Source organism: Hyperolius riggenbachi, chromosome 3 (assembly GCF_040937935.1).
Source record: "Hyperolius riggenbachi isolate aHypRig1 chromosome 3, aHypRig1.pri, whole genome shotgun sequence".
Lineage (NCBI taxonomy): Eukaryota > Metazoa > Chordata > Amphibia > Anura > Hyperoliidae > Hyperolius > Hyperolius riggenbachi.
Genome location: NC_090648.1, coordinates 503355025 through 503374568, shown reverse-complemented (window position 1 = coordinate 503374568; position 19544 = coordinate 503355025). Strand labels below are relative to the sequence as shown.

The window sequence follows — 19544 nt, the reverse complement described above, 5'->3', positions numbered from 1 at the left end:
CAATGGTATGAGGTTTTCATGCGTTTTTTTCCAAAAATAATTTTTTATGATGTATTTCCGCTTCCGGTTGTCTTCCTTGTGATTTGCATGAATGTAAATATGAAAACGTATGAAAAAGGCATATATATGCAAACCGCAAATGCATTAAAACGCACGCAAATCGCATCTGCGGAAAAAAAAGATGCTAACGCACCAAAACTACCCACAACGTTAACGTAAAACGTGACATAAAACGCGTCATTTCATGTTATGTTATGTGTGCACCCAGCCTGAGGGATTTTTTAGTCGATCAACGTAATTATCCTCATCTTTCAAGACTAAATACATGTGAGTTATATCAGTGTCACAGATGATAATTCAGTCTATTGACATATTCCTCTAGTGCTGGTTTGTAATTAGCACATTGGCCTCAATTCACTAAGATCCTGCTGGAGATAATAAGGCAAGAGAAAACTTACCTCCATACAGTGAGAGAGTTATCTTATCTCTTCATTCCTTAAAGGGAAGGTTCAGGGAGGGGATTAAAAAAATAAAAATAAATTTCCACTTACCTGGGGCTTCCTCCAGCCCGTGGCAGGCAGGAGGTGCCCTCGCCGCCGCTCCGCAGGCTCCCGGTGGTCTCCGGTGCCCGACCCGACCTGGCCAGGCCGGGCTCTTCTGCGCTCCATTTCCTTGGACTTCTGCGTCCCACGCCGGCGCGCTGACGTCATCGGACGTCCGCCGGGCTGTACTGCGCAGGCGCAGTAGTTCTGCGCATGCGCAGTACAGCCCGGCGGACGTCCGATGACGTCAGCGCGCCGGCGTGGGACGCGGAAGTCCCAGGAAATGGAGCGCAGAAGAGCCCGACCTGGCAGCCGGCCTGGCCAGGTCGGGTCGGGCACCGGAGACCACCGGGAGCCTGCGGAGCGGCGGCGAGGGCACCTCCTGCCTGCCACGGGCTGGAGGAAGCCCCAGGAAAGTGGAAATTTATTTTTATTTTTTTAATCCCCTCCCTGAACCTTCCCTTTAAGTTACCTCCTCTGTAGTTAATTTACCTCCTCTGTAGTTATTTTCACATGCAGTTAATAAACAGCCTGTCTTTAACTCTGGAGTTATTTTAAGGATCGAAGAGTTAACTTAAAGACAGAAGAGTTAACTTTAGGTTTGCCTGAGGTAAAATGTTTCCTGAATACTACATGCCTCATCACCATGGTGATAACTCTAGAAACGTTATTATTAAAGACAGGAGATAAGCTTAGCGAATTGAGGCCAATATCTTTGGGCATTGTTCGGACTGAACGGTTGAGGATTAGACTTCTGCCTGCAGTCTCTTGAGATGTATACAGTACGGGTCTCATCTTCTCCTATGCGCAGTTTCCTAGTAACAACGGATATGCCAGCTGAGTCACACACCAATTTGGTGGCGGTGGTGACACAGACAACTCTTTCCAGTAGCTTCCTTAGTACGCTAAGGCTGGCTTCACATTGCAAGCTGTCGGTAGTGTTGTGGTGCAGGGGGGGGGGGGGGGGAGGGGGCGCGCCGCATCGCCAAAAACAGGGCTTCAGGGAACACCACGATAGTACACCATGTTCCCTGTCTGGCATTTGTCCAAGCAGGAAATGACGTGCACTTGTGGTCACTTCCTGCTTCTGGTATACGGAAGGGCATAGAGGCGTGGTTAAAATACGCTTCTGCGCCACGTCAACTTTTTTAAAAAAAACCTGCATTGCCATAGACTAACATGACTTCAGGGCCAGCGCAGATCGTCGTGGATCACGCACGGTAACGTAGTTCTGTGCTAGAGTTAAATTTGGCACTTCCAGCGCAGCGTACCACAACGTGGGGAGTGTGAACTCCCCCATAGGAATACATTAGTCTGCGGTAGCAGTGCAGCAATTTGTCACAACGCTCTGCGCCAGTGTCAAAGGGCTCTAAGGCCTTTTTCACACTGGTGCATTGCGTTACCCTGTTTTATCGCAGGGTAACGCTACAATAATGAAAGTCTATGGGGCATTTCATAAGTACGTTGTGTGATGCGTGGGAAAGTCCTCAATTTGCCGCGTGGGTGTTGCTCGAGCATCCGTGCGTTGGTGGCCAGCATGCCCGGTGCCGAGCGACGTCTTACGTGACGTAAGTCTACGGCCCCGCAGATATTTTAAACTGTTTGCCGCTTGTATTTGTGTTGCGCATTAAATCATCAAGCCGGGACCCGGAACTTTGCGTCTCGATGGCGGGAAGAGCTGGTCATCGCAGCACCCAGGGAGGTGAGTAATGAAGGCTGGCAGTACTGGGGACACCTATCAATGCTGGGGACAGCCATTACTAGCTACAGTGCTGCCCATCATTGTTCATACCCCTGGCAAATTTTGACTTAATGTTACTTTTATTCAACCAGCCAGTAATTTTTTGATGGGAAATGACATAGGCGTCTCCCAAAAGATAATAAGACGATGTGCAAAAGGCATTATTGTGGGAAAAAAAACATTTCTCAGCTTTTATTTACATTTGAGCAAAAAGCATACAGTCCAAAATTATTCATACCCTTCACAAATTGTCACCGTCTGTGGGAAAATCCAAAGTTCTATACTGTTCCAAATAGTCCAAGCTGTTCTAAGGCATTCCAATTACCTTGATAAATTGGGAACAGCTGTTTTAATTAAACTCAACAGGTGAAAAACAGCAGCTCTCTGCAGTTGGTTTGTGGACAGTCATGGCTAAGACAAAAGAGCTCAGTGAGGACCTGCAGCTGCGTATTGTGGCTGCTCACAAGTCAGGAAAGGGCTACAAGGCCATTTCTAAATGTTTTCAAGTTCCAGTAGCTACAGTGCAAAGTATTATTAAAAAATACGTAAGCTGTTCCGCACTGTGGGAAATCTCAGAGGATGTGGTCGGAAGACAAAAGTGACACCTGTGCTTGCCAGGATTGTGAGAGAGGTGAAAAAAAATCCAAGGATCACCACCAAGGTCATCCTGGTGAATCTGGGCTCTGCTAGTGGCAATGTCTCAAGGCAGACAATCCAACGGACACTGTACACTGCTGGGTTCCACGGATGTAGACCAAGGAGGATACCACTTCTTCAGATAAGGCACACAAAACTCTTGCTTGGCTTTTGCAAATGCTCATCTGGACAAAGAAGAAGACTTTTGATCTTCTGTGTCAGATGAAACAAAATTGAAGCTTTCAACCCAAAGAACACCATCCCCACTGTCAAACATGGTGGTGGGAACCTAATGCTTTGGGGGTGTTTTTCAGCCAATGGACCAGGGAACCGAATCACAGTAAACTGCACCATGAAAAAAGAGCAATACATGAGGATTCTCAAAGACAACATCAGGCAGTCTGCAGAGAAACCAGTTGACATTTCAGTATGACAATGACCCAAAATACACAGCATAAGGGGTGCATATTAATTCGGCGCCGCTCAGTTTAGCGTGGTGAGAGCCAAATGACAGCTCTCACCGCTGCCGCTAAACTCCGAGGTGGCGTTAAATACTACTCCCCCTCCAAGTTGTCGCAACTCAGAGGGAGATGTAATTCGGGGTCTGGCAACCGCCAGAGCCCCGAATTACCGCTACACGCAGCATAGCATTGCTGCTATGGAGCGCCCAGTTTCGGCGCTCGGCTCTCAGAGACGCACGCAAAAAACAGCTTATGTTTTTGAGTGGCTCAGCCAGAGTCCTGACTTGAATCCAATTGAGAATCTGTGGAGGTAGCTAAAGATCAGGGTGATGGCAAGAAGACCCTCCAACCTGAAAGATTTGGAGATCAATGCTAAAGATGAATGGGCAAAAATACCAGTGGAGACATGCCAAAAGCTGGTCTGCAATTATAGGAAGCATTTGATTGCTGTAATAGGCTTTTCTATTAATAATTGAGAAGGGTATGAATAATTTTGGACTTGACACTTTTTACTCAAATGTAAATAAAAGATGAATTTTTTTACACAATAATGCCTCTTGTATATCATCTTATTATCTTTTAGGAGATACCAATGTCATTTCCCGTAAAAAAATTACTTGTTGGTTGAATAAAAGTAACGTTTTGCCAGAGGTATGAATAATTATGGGCAGCTGTGTGTGTGTGTGTGTGTGTGTGTGTGTGTGTGTGTGTGTGTGTGTGTGTGTGTGTGTGTGTGTGTGTGTGTGTGTGTGTGTGTGTGTGTGTGTGTGTGTGTGTGTGTGTGTGTGTGTGTGTGTGTGTGTGTGTGTGTGTGTGTGTGTGTGTGTGTGTGTGTGTGTGTGTGTGTGTGTGTGTGTGTGTGTGTGTGTGTGTGTGTGTGTGTGTTTTACAACACATACACACAACAGTTATATAATCAAAATAGAGTTATATAAACAAAGTGGAAGAAAAAAATACAAGTGTTTGTTACAGTTTTCAATTTTTTCAGGAGTCGTCTAGTAGTAGATAAACATTACATAACAAATGAAATGAACTAGCACAACAACAAAGAGAAACTTCAAAATTAAATATATTGGTTCTGAAAAGGTACAGATCCCTGTGGTGTCAAAAAATAATCAGCAAGTCTCTGTCGCTGATTCAAAGCTGTGGCAGTCCCCTGGGGCATGGAAGCAGTTATCGTTTTCAGTGGAAGGGGAAAGTTCTGATTATTTGGACCACTCCCTTCCAAGGTCCTTGCAAAGTACGCGTAGTCTCACGACTGTGACTGCAATGGAAGGTGACATTTTAAGTGCACTGTGAAAGATCCTTCATTAAAGAAAAACTGAAGCGAAAAAAAAATGATATGATTTGTATGTGTAGTACAGATAAGAAATAAAAAAATAGAAACAGACATAAGTAATATTGTTTCCAGTACAGGAAGAGTTAAGAAACTCCAGTTGTTATCTATGCAAAAGAGCCATTGAGCTCCAAATCTATCAAAGTAGCAGAGAGCTCTGTCTTCTAAACCTTGTTATCTCAACTGTCAGTCATTGTATTGTTTTTTCTTCTGCAGAGGACAGGTCAAAAGTTTACTGGCCTGCTCTGTAAAATCATTCAGAATTATGAGTAGTGTGTAAACTGCAAATATTAGAGAATGATGCAATGTTATAAAAACACTATATAACTGAAAATAAAAATATGAGAATATTTTCTTTGCTTCAAATAGTCTAGTAATTATCCGTACTACACAACCAATTCAATATATCATCATTTTTTTCCGCTTCAATGTCTCTTTCATTGGCAACCGCGTTTGCGGTTGGTATATGTTTTCTTTTGCATTTTATGCAAATCCCTAGGAAGACAACAGAAGTGGAAATACATCATGAAACTCAGCCTATATGCACTGCAAAAAATCCATCAAATGCCGAATGATACACCACATGAGGTAAAAATCTCTGTGAATTGTCATGAAGTTCTTTGATAATTTACCAAACTATTGCTACTCAATTTATTTTTTTGTTTTAGGGCCCTTTCACATCTGCGCTCATTTCCTGCGTTATGACGCAAAGTCGATACTTTGTGTTAACCAAGGTAAAATGAAAGTCCATAGACTTTCATTTTACCTTTCACATCCAATGCTGCGTTTTGGTGCTATGCGGTTTGCACCTGGGAGCTTATTATCGTCGAAAGGCGGCGTTTTCCCGTCGGGTGAATTATAACTACTGCCGTTAATCAGCGACATCCGACGTCATGCACAGCAACATCCGACGTCATGCCGCAGATCAGAACGCTTGCAGGAAATCGGCTCCTGCAAGTGTCATGTAATGTGAAAGAGCCCTTACTGCATGAGGTAATTTAACTCACATTAAATTTTTTGCCAAACAGGTCTCAGGCCTTGTTCACATTATAAATCTACAGCGCTATCGCAAGCGTGGAGCGATTTATACTGTGATTTTTACAGCGCTAAGTGCTTTTGCGATTATTTTTTTCACTTCCTAATGTCAGTTAGGAAGTGAACTCTTCAACTCTTCAACCTGGAAATGAATAAATACAATGTACTAGTGGACCTAAGCCCGTTTAAAAACGGGCTAGGTCTGTCACTGCGCATGCACATTTCCACCGCGCGCGTGCACGATTTCCCTATACCTTCCATTGAGCCAAAACGCTCAGAAAATGGTACAAGTATCGTGTTGCGATTTTAATAAAATCAAAACACTCACATGTGTACATTGTCATAGGAAATTATTACATAAGGCACTTTTAGGGCCATTTGCAAAATCAACAGTGGTGTAAAAAAAAAACAGCATACACTAATAGTGTGAACAAGCCCTTAGGGGGAAAAAAAGTAAAAAGAAAAACGTTAAAGAGAACCCGAGGTGTGTTTAAAGAATGTTATCTGCATACAGAGGCTGGATCTGCCTATACAGCCCAGCCTCTGTTGCTATCCCAAACCCCACTAAGGTCCCCCTGCACTCTGCAATCCCTCATAAATCACAGCCGTGCTGTGAGGCTGTGTTTACATCTGTAGTGTCAGTCTCAGCTGCTCCCCCACCTCCTGCATAGCTCCGGTCCCTGCCCCCGTCCCTTCCCTCCAATCAGCAGGGAGGGAAGGGATGCAGGCGGGGACTGGAGTTCTGCAGGAGGCGGGGAGAGCAGCAGACTGACACTATAGAGATAAACACAGCCAGCTCCGACAAGCTGTTTGTCAGCAGCGTGGCTGTGATTTATGAGGGATTGCAGAGTGCAGGGGGACCTTAGGGGGGTTTGGGATAGCAACAGAGGCTGGGCTGTATAGGCAGATCCAGCCTCTGTATGCAGATAATATTCTTCAAACCCACCTCGGGTTCTCTTTAATTCAGTGAGTTCCTGACTTTTGAATGCCTACCAATACAAACCATCAACACGCCACAACATCGGGGACTTGCTGTACTGTGACCATGCAGAGGAGGACACGGTGACAAGCAGAGGACACAAAGGGGCATAGAAGAGGACAGAGGCAGACACAGGAGGACACAAGGGGGACAGAGGAGGACACAGGGAGACACAAGAGGTACAAAAGGGGGCATAATCCACAAGATGCCCCATCACCAATGATGCACCTGATTTTTGTCCTTTTTGTCCTCTAAACCTAGGTGGGTCCTATGGTCAGAAGCATCTTGTAGTCCGAAAAATATGGTCACTAGACAAGCGAACACTATATTGAGAGGGGGGGGCAGGGCACAAGACAAATGTATAGGGAAAGGGGGGGCTTCACATGGACGGTTCCTGTTGTTTTTTGCCCACGTGGTTTATTTTTTACAGAACTGCTACAAAGTGAATGGAAGTCATGTTGTGCACTACGAGTTCATAGCTACTCGTAATTGAAATTTAAATTAGACAGCGCTGCCCGCGACAGAGGTGGGTGGTTAACTTACCCATGCCGCCGCCTTAGCCAATGCGCTCCGTGTCACTGCCATGCTTCCTTCTTCCGGGTTGGAGGAGGAAGCACAGGAGTGACATGGAACACAAGTGGAGCAGGGGTAAGTTAACTGCTGCAGCAGCACAGATGCGAGTCCCATGTCCGCGGGTCGTGATGCTGCAGCTGCAGGGACGTTAGACTCACATCCGCGCAGTTTGCAGGGTTGCGAGCGCAATCGTGCGGATGGAAGCCCACAATTGCAATAGTCCCAGGTGTTTTTGATCAAAAACTGTGATCATTCTCAAATGGTGCCTTCGCACTCCTACCCACTCGTCCCCCCAACCAATCGCTAGATACGTTCCTCTCCCTTCTAGGTCCCCCCACTGAGATGCCTGCATCACTTCTGAAGTAACTCAGCCATGCATTACTTGCTATTTAGCATACTATAAGGACGCAATATAAAATAATGTGCAAGGACATCTTGAGGCCAAATAGTAAAATTACACCTACAGACATTAGGAACCAATTTTTTTAATATGTATGTCAAGAGGGTATAGCTCCGACCCCGTCAATGACGTCAGAGCGACCTCCTGCGCAGTCCGCTCCGGCCCGCGTGGCGGTGATTGACAGCGCCAATCGCGCAGGCGCAGTACAGAGCGACCTCCAGGTCGCTCTGACGTCATCGCCGGGGACCGGGTCGAAGCTCCGGCGAACGGCTGCGGGGAGAGCTGCGGCGAGGGACGTACTGGGAGCTTGGGGCTGGAGGAAGCCCCCGGTAAGTAGCGCTTATTTTCTAACTTTTTGCCTGACAACTCCTTTAAAGAACAAGCGCCACCCATGCTAACCTAGAAATAAAAAACACATATATTAGTAGATAAATACTACTTCTACTTACATAACAGATGTATTGTGCTATCCACATAATGATTCCTGTGAATTTTATAAAGGAAAAGCAGAAAATCCTATTCTAGGCAGTGGCCATCTTGCCAAGCTAATGCTGACATCATATCCTCCCTGACTCTTGTTTCCCCCCCCCCCCCCCCTCCCTTCTCTTGCTCATTGTGTATTCATTAGCTGCCCCCCTCCCAGAGTCTTCAGACACTCCCACTGAAGTGTATACTAACAACTGGACTGTCTTTTTTATTTACACATTCAGGGCTGGAACCCACAAGAGCGTTTTTTTGAGCATTTTGGCAGCGCTGCGATACGCTAGCGTTTTGCCAAAACGCTCAGCTGATGTTAATGGATGGGGCAACTTCCACAGGAGCGTTTGCGTTTCCCAGAAACGCAAACGCAGGACCTGCAGCATTTTGGGAGCGTTAGCGCTTCAATGTAAAGTATTGAAACGCTAGCAGAAACGCTCAGCAAAACCTAAACTGAGCGGTTTTGCTAGCGTTTTGCGGTTCAGCACACTGTAACAAAATTAAAAATAATTCACAGGACCAATCAGGATAAAAACGCGAAACGCAAAACGCTACACAACCGCTGAGGAAAAAAATACACTGTTGCAAAGCGCGACCGAAAACTCGCATGAATCAGCTTGCAAACCGCTCATGCAAAACGCTAGCGGTTGCGTTTGCGGATTTCAGTGGGTTCCAGGCCTCAATCACTGAGTCACCTCAGCCTTGCTTGTAAACAAAAGTGATCAGAGGGTGTTTCTGATAAGCAGCTAGGCAGGGAAATAAATGGAAGAGGAGGAATATATTATAGATAAAAAGAACTCCCAGCATTCAACTCTTTGGCACTGTTTGGCACTAGGGCCAGTGCTCCTAAAGTATGTGATAACTACAAACAATAACAGTAGAAAAAGTTTTGAATGCAGGATTAGCAGCTTTATCACATAATACACTCAGACCAGTTGCTGTTGAAATGTGTTTTTTATGGTGACAATCCCGCTTTAAAAAACAGCCAATTGCAGCAGCCAAATCACCAGAGCCTAGCGCTAGCTACATGCTTCCTACCTCCCTTCAATATCCCGCCCACCCCTCCGATCCCCGCCGGCGCAAATACCCAACAGGAAATCCCGTTCTGAACAGGATTTCCTGTATGAGTTTCCCCGTCGCCATGGCGATGATCGGACTAACGTCAACGATGTCAGAGGGAGTCCCGATCCACCCCATAGCGCAGCCTGGCCAGGCTTGCGCAAGGGGTCTGTGGGGGGGGGGGAGGGGATCCCTCTTTCGCACCGGGTAGCGGCGGATATCGGAACAAACACGCAGCTAGCAAAAAAAAAAAAATGCAAATCGGCCCACCAGGGCCTGAGGAATCCTCCGTGGCGGCTTACATAACCGGCAAGTAGTGTTGTCCGGATCATGAACGATTCGGATCTTTGATCCGAATCTATTTTGTGAGTCGAATCATCCCAATCATCAAAATGAGTGATTCGGATCGAAAAAGGGGCGGGGCAAGGAGCGACACGCCCCCTCTCAGCGGGGTCCTGGAAGCATAGCAGGGATGGATCGCTGAGTTGGAGGGGAGCCAGCCTTGCAGCCACAGGTAGATGAGAGAGAGGGGACATGGGTGCCACTGCCAGATATGTGTAGAGCACACATACTGGCCATAATGTGCTGCCCATTATAGGCTGTCTGTTCCGTAGTGCTGCACAGTGATCACATTGGAAACTTTTGGCTCAGCTCAGCACAGTAACTTTGCAGGCACTGTGATTGAAAGGCAATATGATCCCATCTGCACTCGGCACTAATCAACTGCACTTCACTTCTGAGAATGCTTTCTTTCACTGCGACGTTTGCTTTCAAAGTATACAGATGAGCATATAGGTGAAATATATGTAAAGCATATGATTGCAGCATGTGGGTATTGTGTGCAAACAAACATTTCTGCTCTCTGCTCGGCCCTCCTCCCTTCTCTGTCCTCTCCCTGCCCTCTGTCCATCTTCTCTGTGTGTCCTCCCCCCTCCCCTTCTCCTGTCCACAGCAGGGAAAGACCTGTCCTGCTAGTCATTTCACCACGAATGCTTCAGTAGTAAAATGATCCGAGATTCGGATCAAAGATCCGGATCTCTTCAATGATCCGATTCGAATCATCCGGATCATTGAAAAGATCCGAACTTCCCATCTCTACCGGCAAGGAGGTTAATTATCCGCATGCGTAAAAAATACGGCAAAAGTCCACAAACAGGGCCGGTTTAAGCAACAATGGGGCCCCAGGGCAAAATAAACCCCCCAACATATACCCCGGAACAAAAATCGGCATTAGGGGACCTTTTTTGCAGCTGGTATAGTCAGGGTGTGAAGTCCCAATCGGTCGGAGCTCCACATTCTGGCTATCCCAGCCTGCATGGGGGACAAGGGGTTAAAAAGTTTCAGGAGGGGGGACTCCACATAATTTAAAAAACAAATAAATTCCCACACTCTAAACATAAATTTTTTGGGGGGAAAATAGGAAAAAATGCCAGGGATCTTCATACAGCCATATTGCGGCTCTATAGCGATCCCTGGCCAAAGTGCTGCGGCTTCGTATAGACCCCCTGGAAACCCCGGCAGGAAATTTATTGCGCTTTCGTTTGATGCATGTAAAATTACACTACCGTTAGGTTTGCTACTAAAAGTGACATTTACCGTATTGAAAAGTATTCTTTTTTCCTTCGAAACTTTAAAATCGATTTTCTCAAAAACTATAAGGTCTTTTTGAAAAATTGTTTTTTCCTCTTATTCCTAATGATCTCCTTAACATATCCTGCACATTTAGGGTTTCTAGCATTTAAGGTGGATTTGCTATTAACCATTAAAGTCGGCAGGTTTTTAAATGTGTATTTTTTTTCCTTTGAAACTTTAAAATCGATTTTCTCAAAAACTATAAGGCCGATTTGAAATTTATTTTTTTCCTCTTGTAGCTACTGGGGGCCCCTACAACCTCTGGGGCAGCTGCCTTCTTGGCCTTAATGGTAGCGCCGGCCCTGTCCGCAAAAGTCGGTAGTTCCCGCCAAAAAAATCGAAATTCACAAAAAAAAGGGGCACCTTATTTCTGACTTAACTACCGCTTTTTTTTTTTTTATCACCTACTAGTACTTGGTGATATATTTTGCTTCCCATTGACTTAAATGGAGTCTGGAGCCTTGAGCTCTGTGTTTGCTAGTCTTTAATTTTTTTTTTTGGACAAGTTTTTTATGCCACTTTTTTCCGCATGGTTTCTGCATGTTTACTATGTAACTACGCATGTTTCCCAATTTTTGTTTACGCATTGTTCCCGCATGCGGGAAACATGCGAATTAAATAATTTGGCTTCCAGCGATTGCTGGAGGCCGAATTATTGTGTTTTTAAGCAACTTCAGCTCCATCTTCTGACAGAGCCGACATTACTCACTAAAAGCGCCGCCTGCGCCCAAATCTAGCAGCGCCGAAAAGCACTGCTCCATTGTGAATAGAGCACTACAGACACCTGTGTGGTGAATGCCCCTCCCCTCGGGGCAGCAGCAGAAGTAGGGCAGATGTGAGGAGGTTACATAACCAGCTGCTTATTATAGCCACAAGCGGGGGAGGGGGATTAATGGCGCCTGTCTCACAGGGAGATTAATGCTGAGCAGCTGTGCGGTCCCTTCCGGTGTCTATCAGCCCCAATATACACCCCGATAGCCGCCGCGCACCGAGCTGAGGGGCAGAATATTCTCCAGCCGCCTCAGTGCGCGCTCCCGAATATCCTCCGCGGGCACGCGCAGGCTCCATTCCCTTCAATCCAAACACAGCGCGAGCTCCGCGAGTGCGCGCCCCCGCACATTCTCCTCATAACTCCACGGGCACGCGCAGGCCGCACTCCCTCCAATCCCTTCCCTGAGTTCCCTCCAATCCCCTCCCTCCCTCCCGCAGCACAGCGCAAGCCACCCTCGTCAACGTGATCATCCGGGAACTTTTCCTTAGCACGGCCCGCCCAACACCACTGGCTTCCCGCAAAGCCACGCCCATCGACGTCACCGGCCACAACAAACCGGGAATCAAAGCGGACGCCGCGGGCCGAAACGGGATTTTACCGTGTCCGCCGATAGCCGGGACCCCAAGCTGGGGGTGAGCGGCGGGGGGGCGCCGATCCAGGACACGGGGCGACCGCGGCACTGAGGAGGAGGTGGGAGGGGGCGGGGCGAAGGAGAACACCACACTAGCGAAACGTGAGGGCTGCGGGGGCATGTGACGGTCGCGGCAGCCAATGGGCGGCGATGGGAGGAGCCTAGGGGACGTGCAGCACGGTGTGCGAGGCTGGAGGTGCGCACTTGGCTGTGACAGTCGGAGACACTGGTGGTGACATTAGCAGTGGGGACCCTTGGAGTGCTGAAGACCCTTCTCGCCTTGTGTGAGCACAGCATGCTAGGGAGAGCTCTGCTTCTATCCACCCATCTATCCAGCCTGCAGTGTGCCAGCCCCCCATAGAGGAGGAAGACCCCTCAGTGATCCTCCATAGAGGAGGAAGCCCCCCATAGAGGAGGAAGACCCCTCAGTGATCCTCCATAGAGGAGTAAGCCCCCCATAGAGGAGAAAGACCCCTCAGTGATCCTCCATAGAGGAGGAAGCCCCCCATAGAGGAGAAAGACCCCTCAGTGATCCTCCATAGAGGAAGACCCCCATAGAGGAGGAAGACCCCCAGTGATCCCCCTCATTGAGGAGAGAGCCCCCTCCCAGTAACTAACCACAAACCTACCTTTCCTCCAGCTGGGCACCATGACTGCACTCTTGACTTAACCCCCCCCCCCCCTTCCAATTCTCTATACTGATTCCTGGACCCCTGAGCTGCCTCCTGCTCACTGCTCCGTCTATCTAGCTGTCATTCTCTTGGGGTATCGTCTCTGCCGAAAAGATGGGGGTCAATGCGGTCCACTGGTTCCGGAAAGGGCTGCGGCTGCACGACAACCCAGCGCTGAGGGAGTGTATCCAAGGATCGGACACCTTCCGCTGCGTCTATATTCTGGACCCCTGGTTCGCCGGATCGTCCAATGTGGGGATCAACAGGTGGAGGTAGGACTAAAATTTGTCAACTGTCAATTTGTCTACAACTGTACAATCTTAACTGTTTCGATCCTTGCCCGATTTTACCATACCTGTGTTATGGGAGGGACTGCGTAAATTGTGTATTCAATGCCCATACTCTTCTGCTCCATAGATTTGGTAAAATTGGACAAGAGTTGATGCTTGAGATTTCTTGCAAGCGGTAAGCATAAACTTTTTACTTTAGTGCATTTTTTTTTCTTTTTTGTTGTTGTTATTGTTGCTCTACAGGGACAGGAGTTCACTTGGGCCAAACTGGAGCTTTGCATTAAACAGGTATCAACCAATAACTTTAATCTGGTTATTCCTGTGCAAGGATTTGGTAAAGTCCAGGGGAATTTGATTTTTGTTAAATTTCACTTCATATCTCTATTGGTTGATCTGGACAAGTGTTCCACCTTTGCTCCAGATTTTTTGGTAAATCTGGGGTCATTTTTTTCAGAGCAGTGCAAAGAAACATTGGGCGAAAGCGAGTAACCAATCAAGTTCAGCTATCTAACTCAACGATGGTTCTGATTGCTTTTGGCAACTGCTTTACACTTGCTTCAAGTTTTTATTTGCACTTGTAGCGATAATTCTGATTATTTCTCAGCCTGTTCTCAATTCCCACCAGTGCAGTGTATGTTATGAAGCATTCACATATTCTTAGGATGGGTAATTAGTAATTACTGCCTCAGTAATGTTGATCTCCACAGATAACTGTATGTACCATTGCTGTGGTTAGAAAACCAGTTTGGCAAGCCTTGTTGTGTAATAATTTGGCACAGAGCAAACATCTGTGTGTCTATGCTCTTGTGGAAGCCTTGTGCCCTTGCATCATACTTTGTATTTAGTTCTAGGGCAGCAGGGATGATCCTGTTTCGTGAGTCACTGCTTAGGATCTACAAGATTGTGCCAGAACATGCCTCCTTTTTTTTCCCCCCTCAAATATTTTGACCATTCTAGATGTAGAGCGTATTGAGCTCTAACCACAGTGGTGTACAAGCTAATCTGCAATACCGGGTCCAGTAGGATATTTGTATGTATAGTAGGAATACATTGTGGGCACCAGATATTTTTATTTAAGACCCCTTTCCTTTGTCCAGCCTTGCCTAGTTAGCTCATAATTTTTTAAGCAGAACTCCATAAAGCTTAGTGCTCTGAATCCGATTTGGCTCTTGAGTTAATCAGAGAGCTACCACCAGTTGGGTGTCCATTTGGTAGACATTGTTCAGGTCCAAGTTTGGGGGGAAACGGAGAACTAGCATTACGGAACTGCTTTCTTCAAGCTGTGTGCAGAAGCTTGGTGACGCTTGTTAAGAGTTCTCAATGACCTCTTTAAAAACGATTGGTTATAGCTCAGCAGTCTGGTTGATTTTGATGGAGAGGGGCAATGAGTGGCAGGAGACGTTATCTGTTGGCTTCAGCTCTTAGTGCATCATATGTGCTATTTTGAATTGTATGGGTAGTTGGGTACCACAAAGACTTCTCCATCTGTAGTCAGACACCGCACTGTTAATGATTTTGGGGAGGGACCAAGGTTACGTTTGATCACCAGTGATAAAGTTCTTGTTTTATTCTCGAAAGGTAGCCAAACATCTTTTGACTTGAAAAATTGTGTATCCCCCTGCTCAGAATTAAACTTTCTTGAGTAAATGCAGTTTGATTGGCTGTTATGGGTTGTTAGTATGTTTTTCCTGTTAAAGCATTACTCTAATGTTTATGCAGCTGTCGATGCTGCTATCCCCAGAACCCATGTCTCCATAAGCAAATTTGGCAATGTTGGGACCCAAAAAACAACTGAGATCGCCAAGCTACACACCAGTTTGGCATTTACACTTTATGGAGATGTTTTTGGAATGTTTGCTGATTTGATCAGAAATCTTGTATAGATGAAACTGTTCAAACTTGTCAAAAATGGAGAAGTTTATATAAAGATATAAATAAAATACATGTTGAAGTCGAATGGTTTATTTTGTAAGCCTCTAAATTCATTTTTTTTCCACAAGGTAAGGCTTATGTAAGCTTTTATTTTTTTTCCCTGTAATGAAGTTTTGCATACTTGCCAGCAGATGGCTCACAGAGAACTGACCTATCTAGGTCATCAAAGTATTGGTTAGCTGCTGGACTTTTCTGTCATGATTTGAGAACTCCAGAATTCCTGGTTAGCCTAGGCGTCCACTTTGTAGCCTGTTTACTTTTCATTCCTCTTAACTGAACAATATCTGCAGCTGTTTGAAGGATCCTCCTCCCAGACAGGCAGCCACAGCATGTTATGCATGTGTTTCTGTTTGAGGCGGAAGTCCTTGGAATTCTACTGCAGTGTTCAGCTAACACTCCCTCTTTGCAGTTGGGGAATGTGACCTGTTGGAAGAGCAAGCTTGAGTTATGTAAAAGGGTGTGTAACACGGCTTGTATGCTCGCTCTGATTACTTAACAGAACAAGGCTGCAAATGCACAGCAACGTGCTGGCCAGAAGTACGGTAATCTCTGTGCTGTTGTGCAACGTCATCGACTACTCTGGCTATCTCCAGATAGGTGGTTTTTGGTCCTGGTTGGCAAACAGAATCCTCATGTATATATGTATATGTGTGTGTGTGAATTCACAGGACGGCTTGAAAAAATATAACCGGCTTCCAGGTCTGCAGATCAAATCTACCCTGTATGTACACTGTGCAGCCGTGGGATATGGTAACACAATGTGGACTTAGAGAGGAGTTGGTCCTTAGTTCCTCTCTGATGCATGTCCTAATAAATAGATCATGTGTGTGTTTTTTTGGAGGGTGGGACGTTGTGCAGGGGGCCTCGGATTTTTAAATTGGAGGTTGTTGATGCAGCACGATACCGAGTACATAGTCCTGTCACTGACAGTTTAATCCTGTCAGTCTTCTAATGTCCTACCATATTATAATAATGTATTTATATAGCACTGACCTCTTTTGGAGCACTTTACAGATCAGTCATGTCACTGACTGCCCTCAGAGCAGGTGACAGTCTAATCCTGTCAGTCTGTTGTCCTAACATATTATTATGTGTTATATAGCATGGACATCTTCGGCAGCACTTTACAGAGTACGTGGTCATGTCACTGACTGTCCTCAGAGGAGCTCACAATCTAATCCTTGCCATAGTCCTAGTCTAATGTCCTACCATATTATTATTATGTATTTATATAGCACTGACCGCTTATGCAGCACTTTACAGAGTACATAGTCATGTCACTGACTGTCCTCAGAGGAGCTTACAGTCTAATAACCTAGTCAGTCTACCATCGTCTAAAGCCACGCACACTCGCTATATTAAACTTACCTGAGGTTGCCAATGACTACCACCTCTTATGATGGTATAGTGCGCATACAGCGGCTCCTGATGCCCCTCGATGCCACAGGGCTGAGGGCATTGTCCACCCCACTCATCCTGCCCACTCTGTCGCTTCTTTCACATATGTAAATTAAATGTTCAGATTCACTTTTTTTTCTCTTTCTTCCTCAAAAAAAAAAGAAAAAAAAAAAAACTAGTTGTCTTTATAAATAAAGCTTTTAACAATTTTTTTTTTCTTGCACGCCTCTCATAGGCTGTCAGGGAAGGTTTGTCGCTCTAGCTGATATTATCTCTCTGGAACGTTATGTATACAGTGCATGCTTGCTGAATTGTGTCAAAGCCAGAGCCTCATAACTTGCTTTCTGCTGGTTGACTCAGCTGACCAAGACAGAAACCAGTTAGAGTACACCTGTCACAGATTTTGCTTTACTGCCCACTCACACCATTGCTTAGTGGAGAAGTCCAATTGGATGCTAGAGATTCCATTCATGCAGATCTTGTGCTAACTTTATGCAAACTTTATTCAGCTTGAGAATGGACCGAACCAATACAGCAGATCCATTTCATTGGTCAGTTTCCAAGCTTCAGGCTTTTGGAGTTCTTGGCATCTCATTGGCTTTCCCTTGGACACTTGGGTGGATAGATATTTTGGAGAAGACCATAGCTTGGCCATGTAAATGGTTTGGAAAAGAGGGTGTTTGTAACAGTCAAAATAGTACTTGGAAGAATACATAGGTTAAGATGAGTGGAGCAACAGCATTCAGCCTGCTCTGAGCGCCCTCTATTGGCTGTTATCAAGCTGTCATAAACTGATCACGTTGGTGAGCCAACACAGGGAGTATTAGTGTGGATTCCCATGCAGGCGTGTGTGATATGTTTGGAGGACTTGAGGTTGGGGTTTGTTCATGCAGGCAGCAGAGCTGGAGACCCTGAAGTGAATTGTGGTGCAGTTATTGCTTAACTGTATTTCCTTGTTTGGTTAAAGTTTTATATGGCTATGATCATCTGTTATTAAACTCTTATACCCTATGGTGTTCGTTTTAAGGGCCCTTCTACACTTAATGCATTGTGTTGAGTCGCGTCGTGTTGCGTCCCATTTGCCAAAATGGGATGCAACTCAACACGATGCATTAAGTGTAGAAGGGCCCTAAAGGGAAAGAGTGGTAGAGTGAGATGGGCGATATGTTGTGTTATTCTTAGTTGTGGTGATGGTGAAGTATTGACAACTTTGCAGGGTTTAGGAAACAAGAAATGGCAAAAATGTCAGCATAACCTTCACTGTTCTTCCCAGAAATTTTTCCCAGTTTGGTGGCATGAAAAAATAGCCGGGCGAGGAGCGATGGAGGAATGCAGGGTCAGCACAACTCTTACAGCTTATGATGAGGCGAGCTGATGGCAGCAAGGTGCTTACCAAAATTAGCCGGGTGGAGCACCCGGCTAAAAGAGCCAGAGATAGAGCACTGACCTTCAAAATGTTACAGAAGACATATACTGTACTTGAGTGTTACCTACATGCCCAAGGTCAGCATAAACAGAAGGTAGACTTGGAAGACAGCACAGAGTATTTATATAACAGCATTGTAAACAAGCATCAGGCTAGATGCCCTCAGATTCTGTGGGCGGAAACTTCTGAATACAATGGCAAACAGCCAGGTAAAAGGTAACCGTACCGGTGAATTCAGATTGCTAGAAATGCTTTTGGCAGGTTTCCTTTGATCTGTCTGAGAACTGCTGTTGCGTGAATACCAAGCAATGGTAGCGACTTTGGTAATCATAGATGACCTCTTGTGCGCATTGTTGCTCAATGTTTAAGAGAATTAGGCCAGAGAGTTCAGGGAGGGCACGAACCAATGTTTGGACCCTTCTTTTAATTATTTTCTTTGTTTTTATAGTGAGTGTAAAGCAACCCCCCCCCCCCACAAAAAAAATAGATGCTTACCTATGGACAGGGAAGGCTCTGGATGTCCTCTTGCACCCCTCATTTCAATGCTGCCACCCCCCCCCCCCAGTTTAATTTGCCTTCATGCACAGTACGGAGCTACAGCCGTCTCCAGAAACACTCTGGGACCTCCGAACCCTACCAAGGGCTCACAGATGCGTAATCGACCAAATGGTCAAGTACACACAACAAGGGTGACAACGAAGGAACGAGGGGTGCAAGAGAAGATGGGGAAGGCTCTGTAGGCTCTAGATCCTTCCTTGTCTCTGTACTCTTTGACAATAAAGAGGAAGTGTTCTTCTGAGAATGGTTATATATGGAAGTTATTCAGTGATATAAATAAAAGATGACTTGTAGTCATGGAGCTTCCACTTATATTATCCCTCAATGTAGGAGTGGTAAAAGCCGATGCAGAGTTTCTGTGGGCTGCAGCACATTTAGACCTGACGTTGACCAAGGATGGACGTGTCCTCTAAGCACAGTTTAGATGCATGAATTGTTACTTATCAAATGGAAGAGGTTATCTTCTGGAGTCCTCCTGCCTGGTAAGGTGTCTCCAAAGCATGCAGCCTGGCTTTGTCTGTCCTCCCCTTGGTTTGTTGTACTGGAAGACAAATATCCAATGGAAAGCATGAGCCCTGCTTGAATACAGGACCTCCAAGAAGCTGTGATGTTGGGTATAGCATCCATTCAAACTTTCACTGGTATCCTAGACTGTACCAGGAGAATATGTATGGTGCTGGCAGATGGTGGAGCACACATGGACCTCCACCACCATCGGATTGCTTTGTATGTTGAATGAGCTTCTTGTATGTTTTGCCTGCAGGCTGTTCCCAGGTACCTGTGTGATGGTTCTGCAGATTAGTCCTGTCTTCATTTAGTAACTGTACCAGTGTTTGTGTTTCAGCATTAGAAAGCTTTCTGTAATTGGTTCACTTTTTAAAGGGTTAAAAGGACAATTGACCTGAAAGGGATATGGAGGCTGCCATATTTATTACCTTTTAAAATGTACCCGAACTCTTCCACAGGACAGAAGGAAAACGGAGAAATGCACCCTG

The 19544-nt window shown here is 45.8% G+C and overlaps 1 protein-coding gene across 1 annotated transcript in view; it reads left to right on the top strand.

Annotated features, from left to right (window-relative positions):
- The first annotated feature begins 12364 nt into the window (after positions 1 to 12364).
- Positions 12365 to 19544, top strand: part of CRY1 (cryptochrome circadian regulator 1) — a 65893-nt gene continuing 58713 nt past the window's right edge. The window contains exon 1 of the mRNA XM_068278334.1: positions 12365 to 13217. Coding sequence (XP_068134435.1) covers positions 13060 to 13217 — 158 coding nt within the window. The 5' untranslated portion in view covers positions 12365 to 13059. The remainder of the gene's footprint in view (positions 13218 to 19544) is intronic.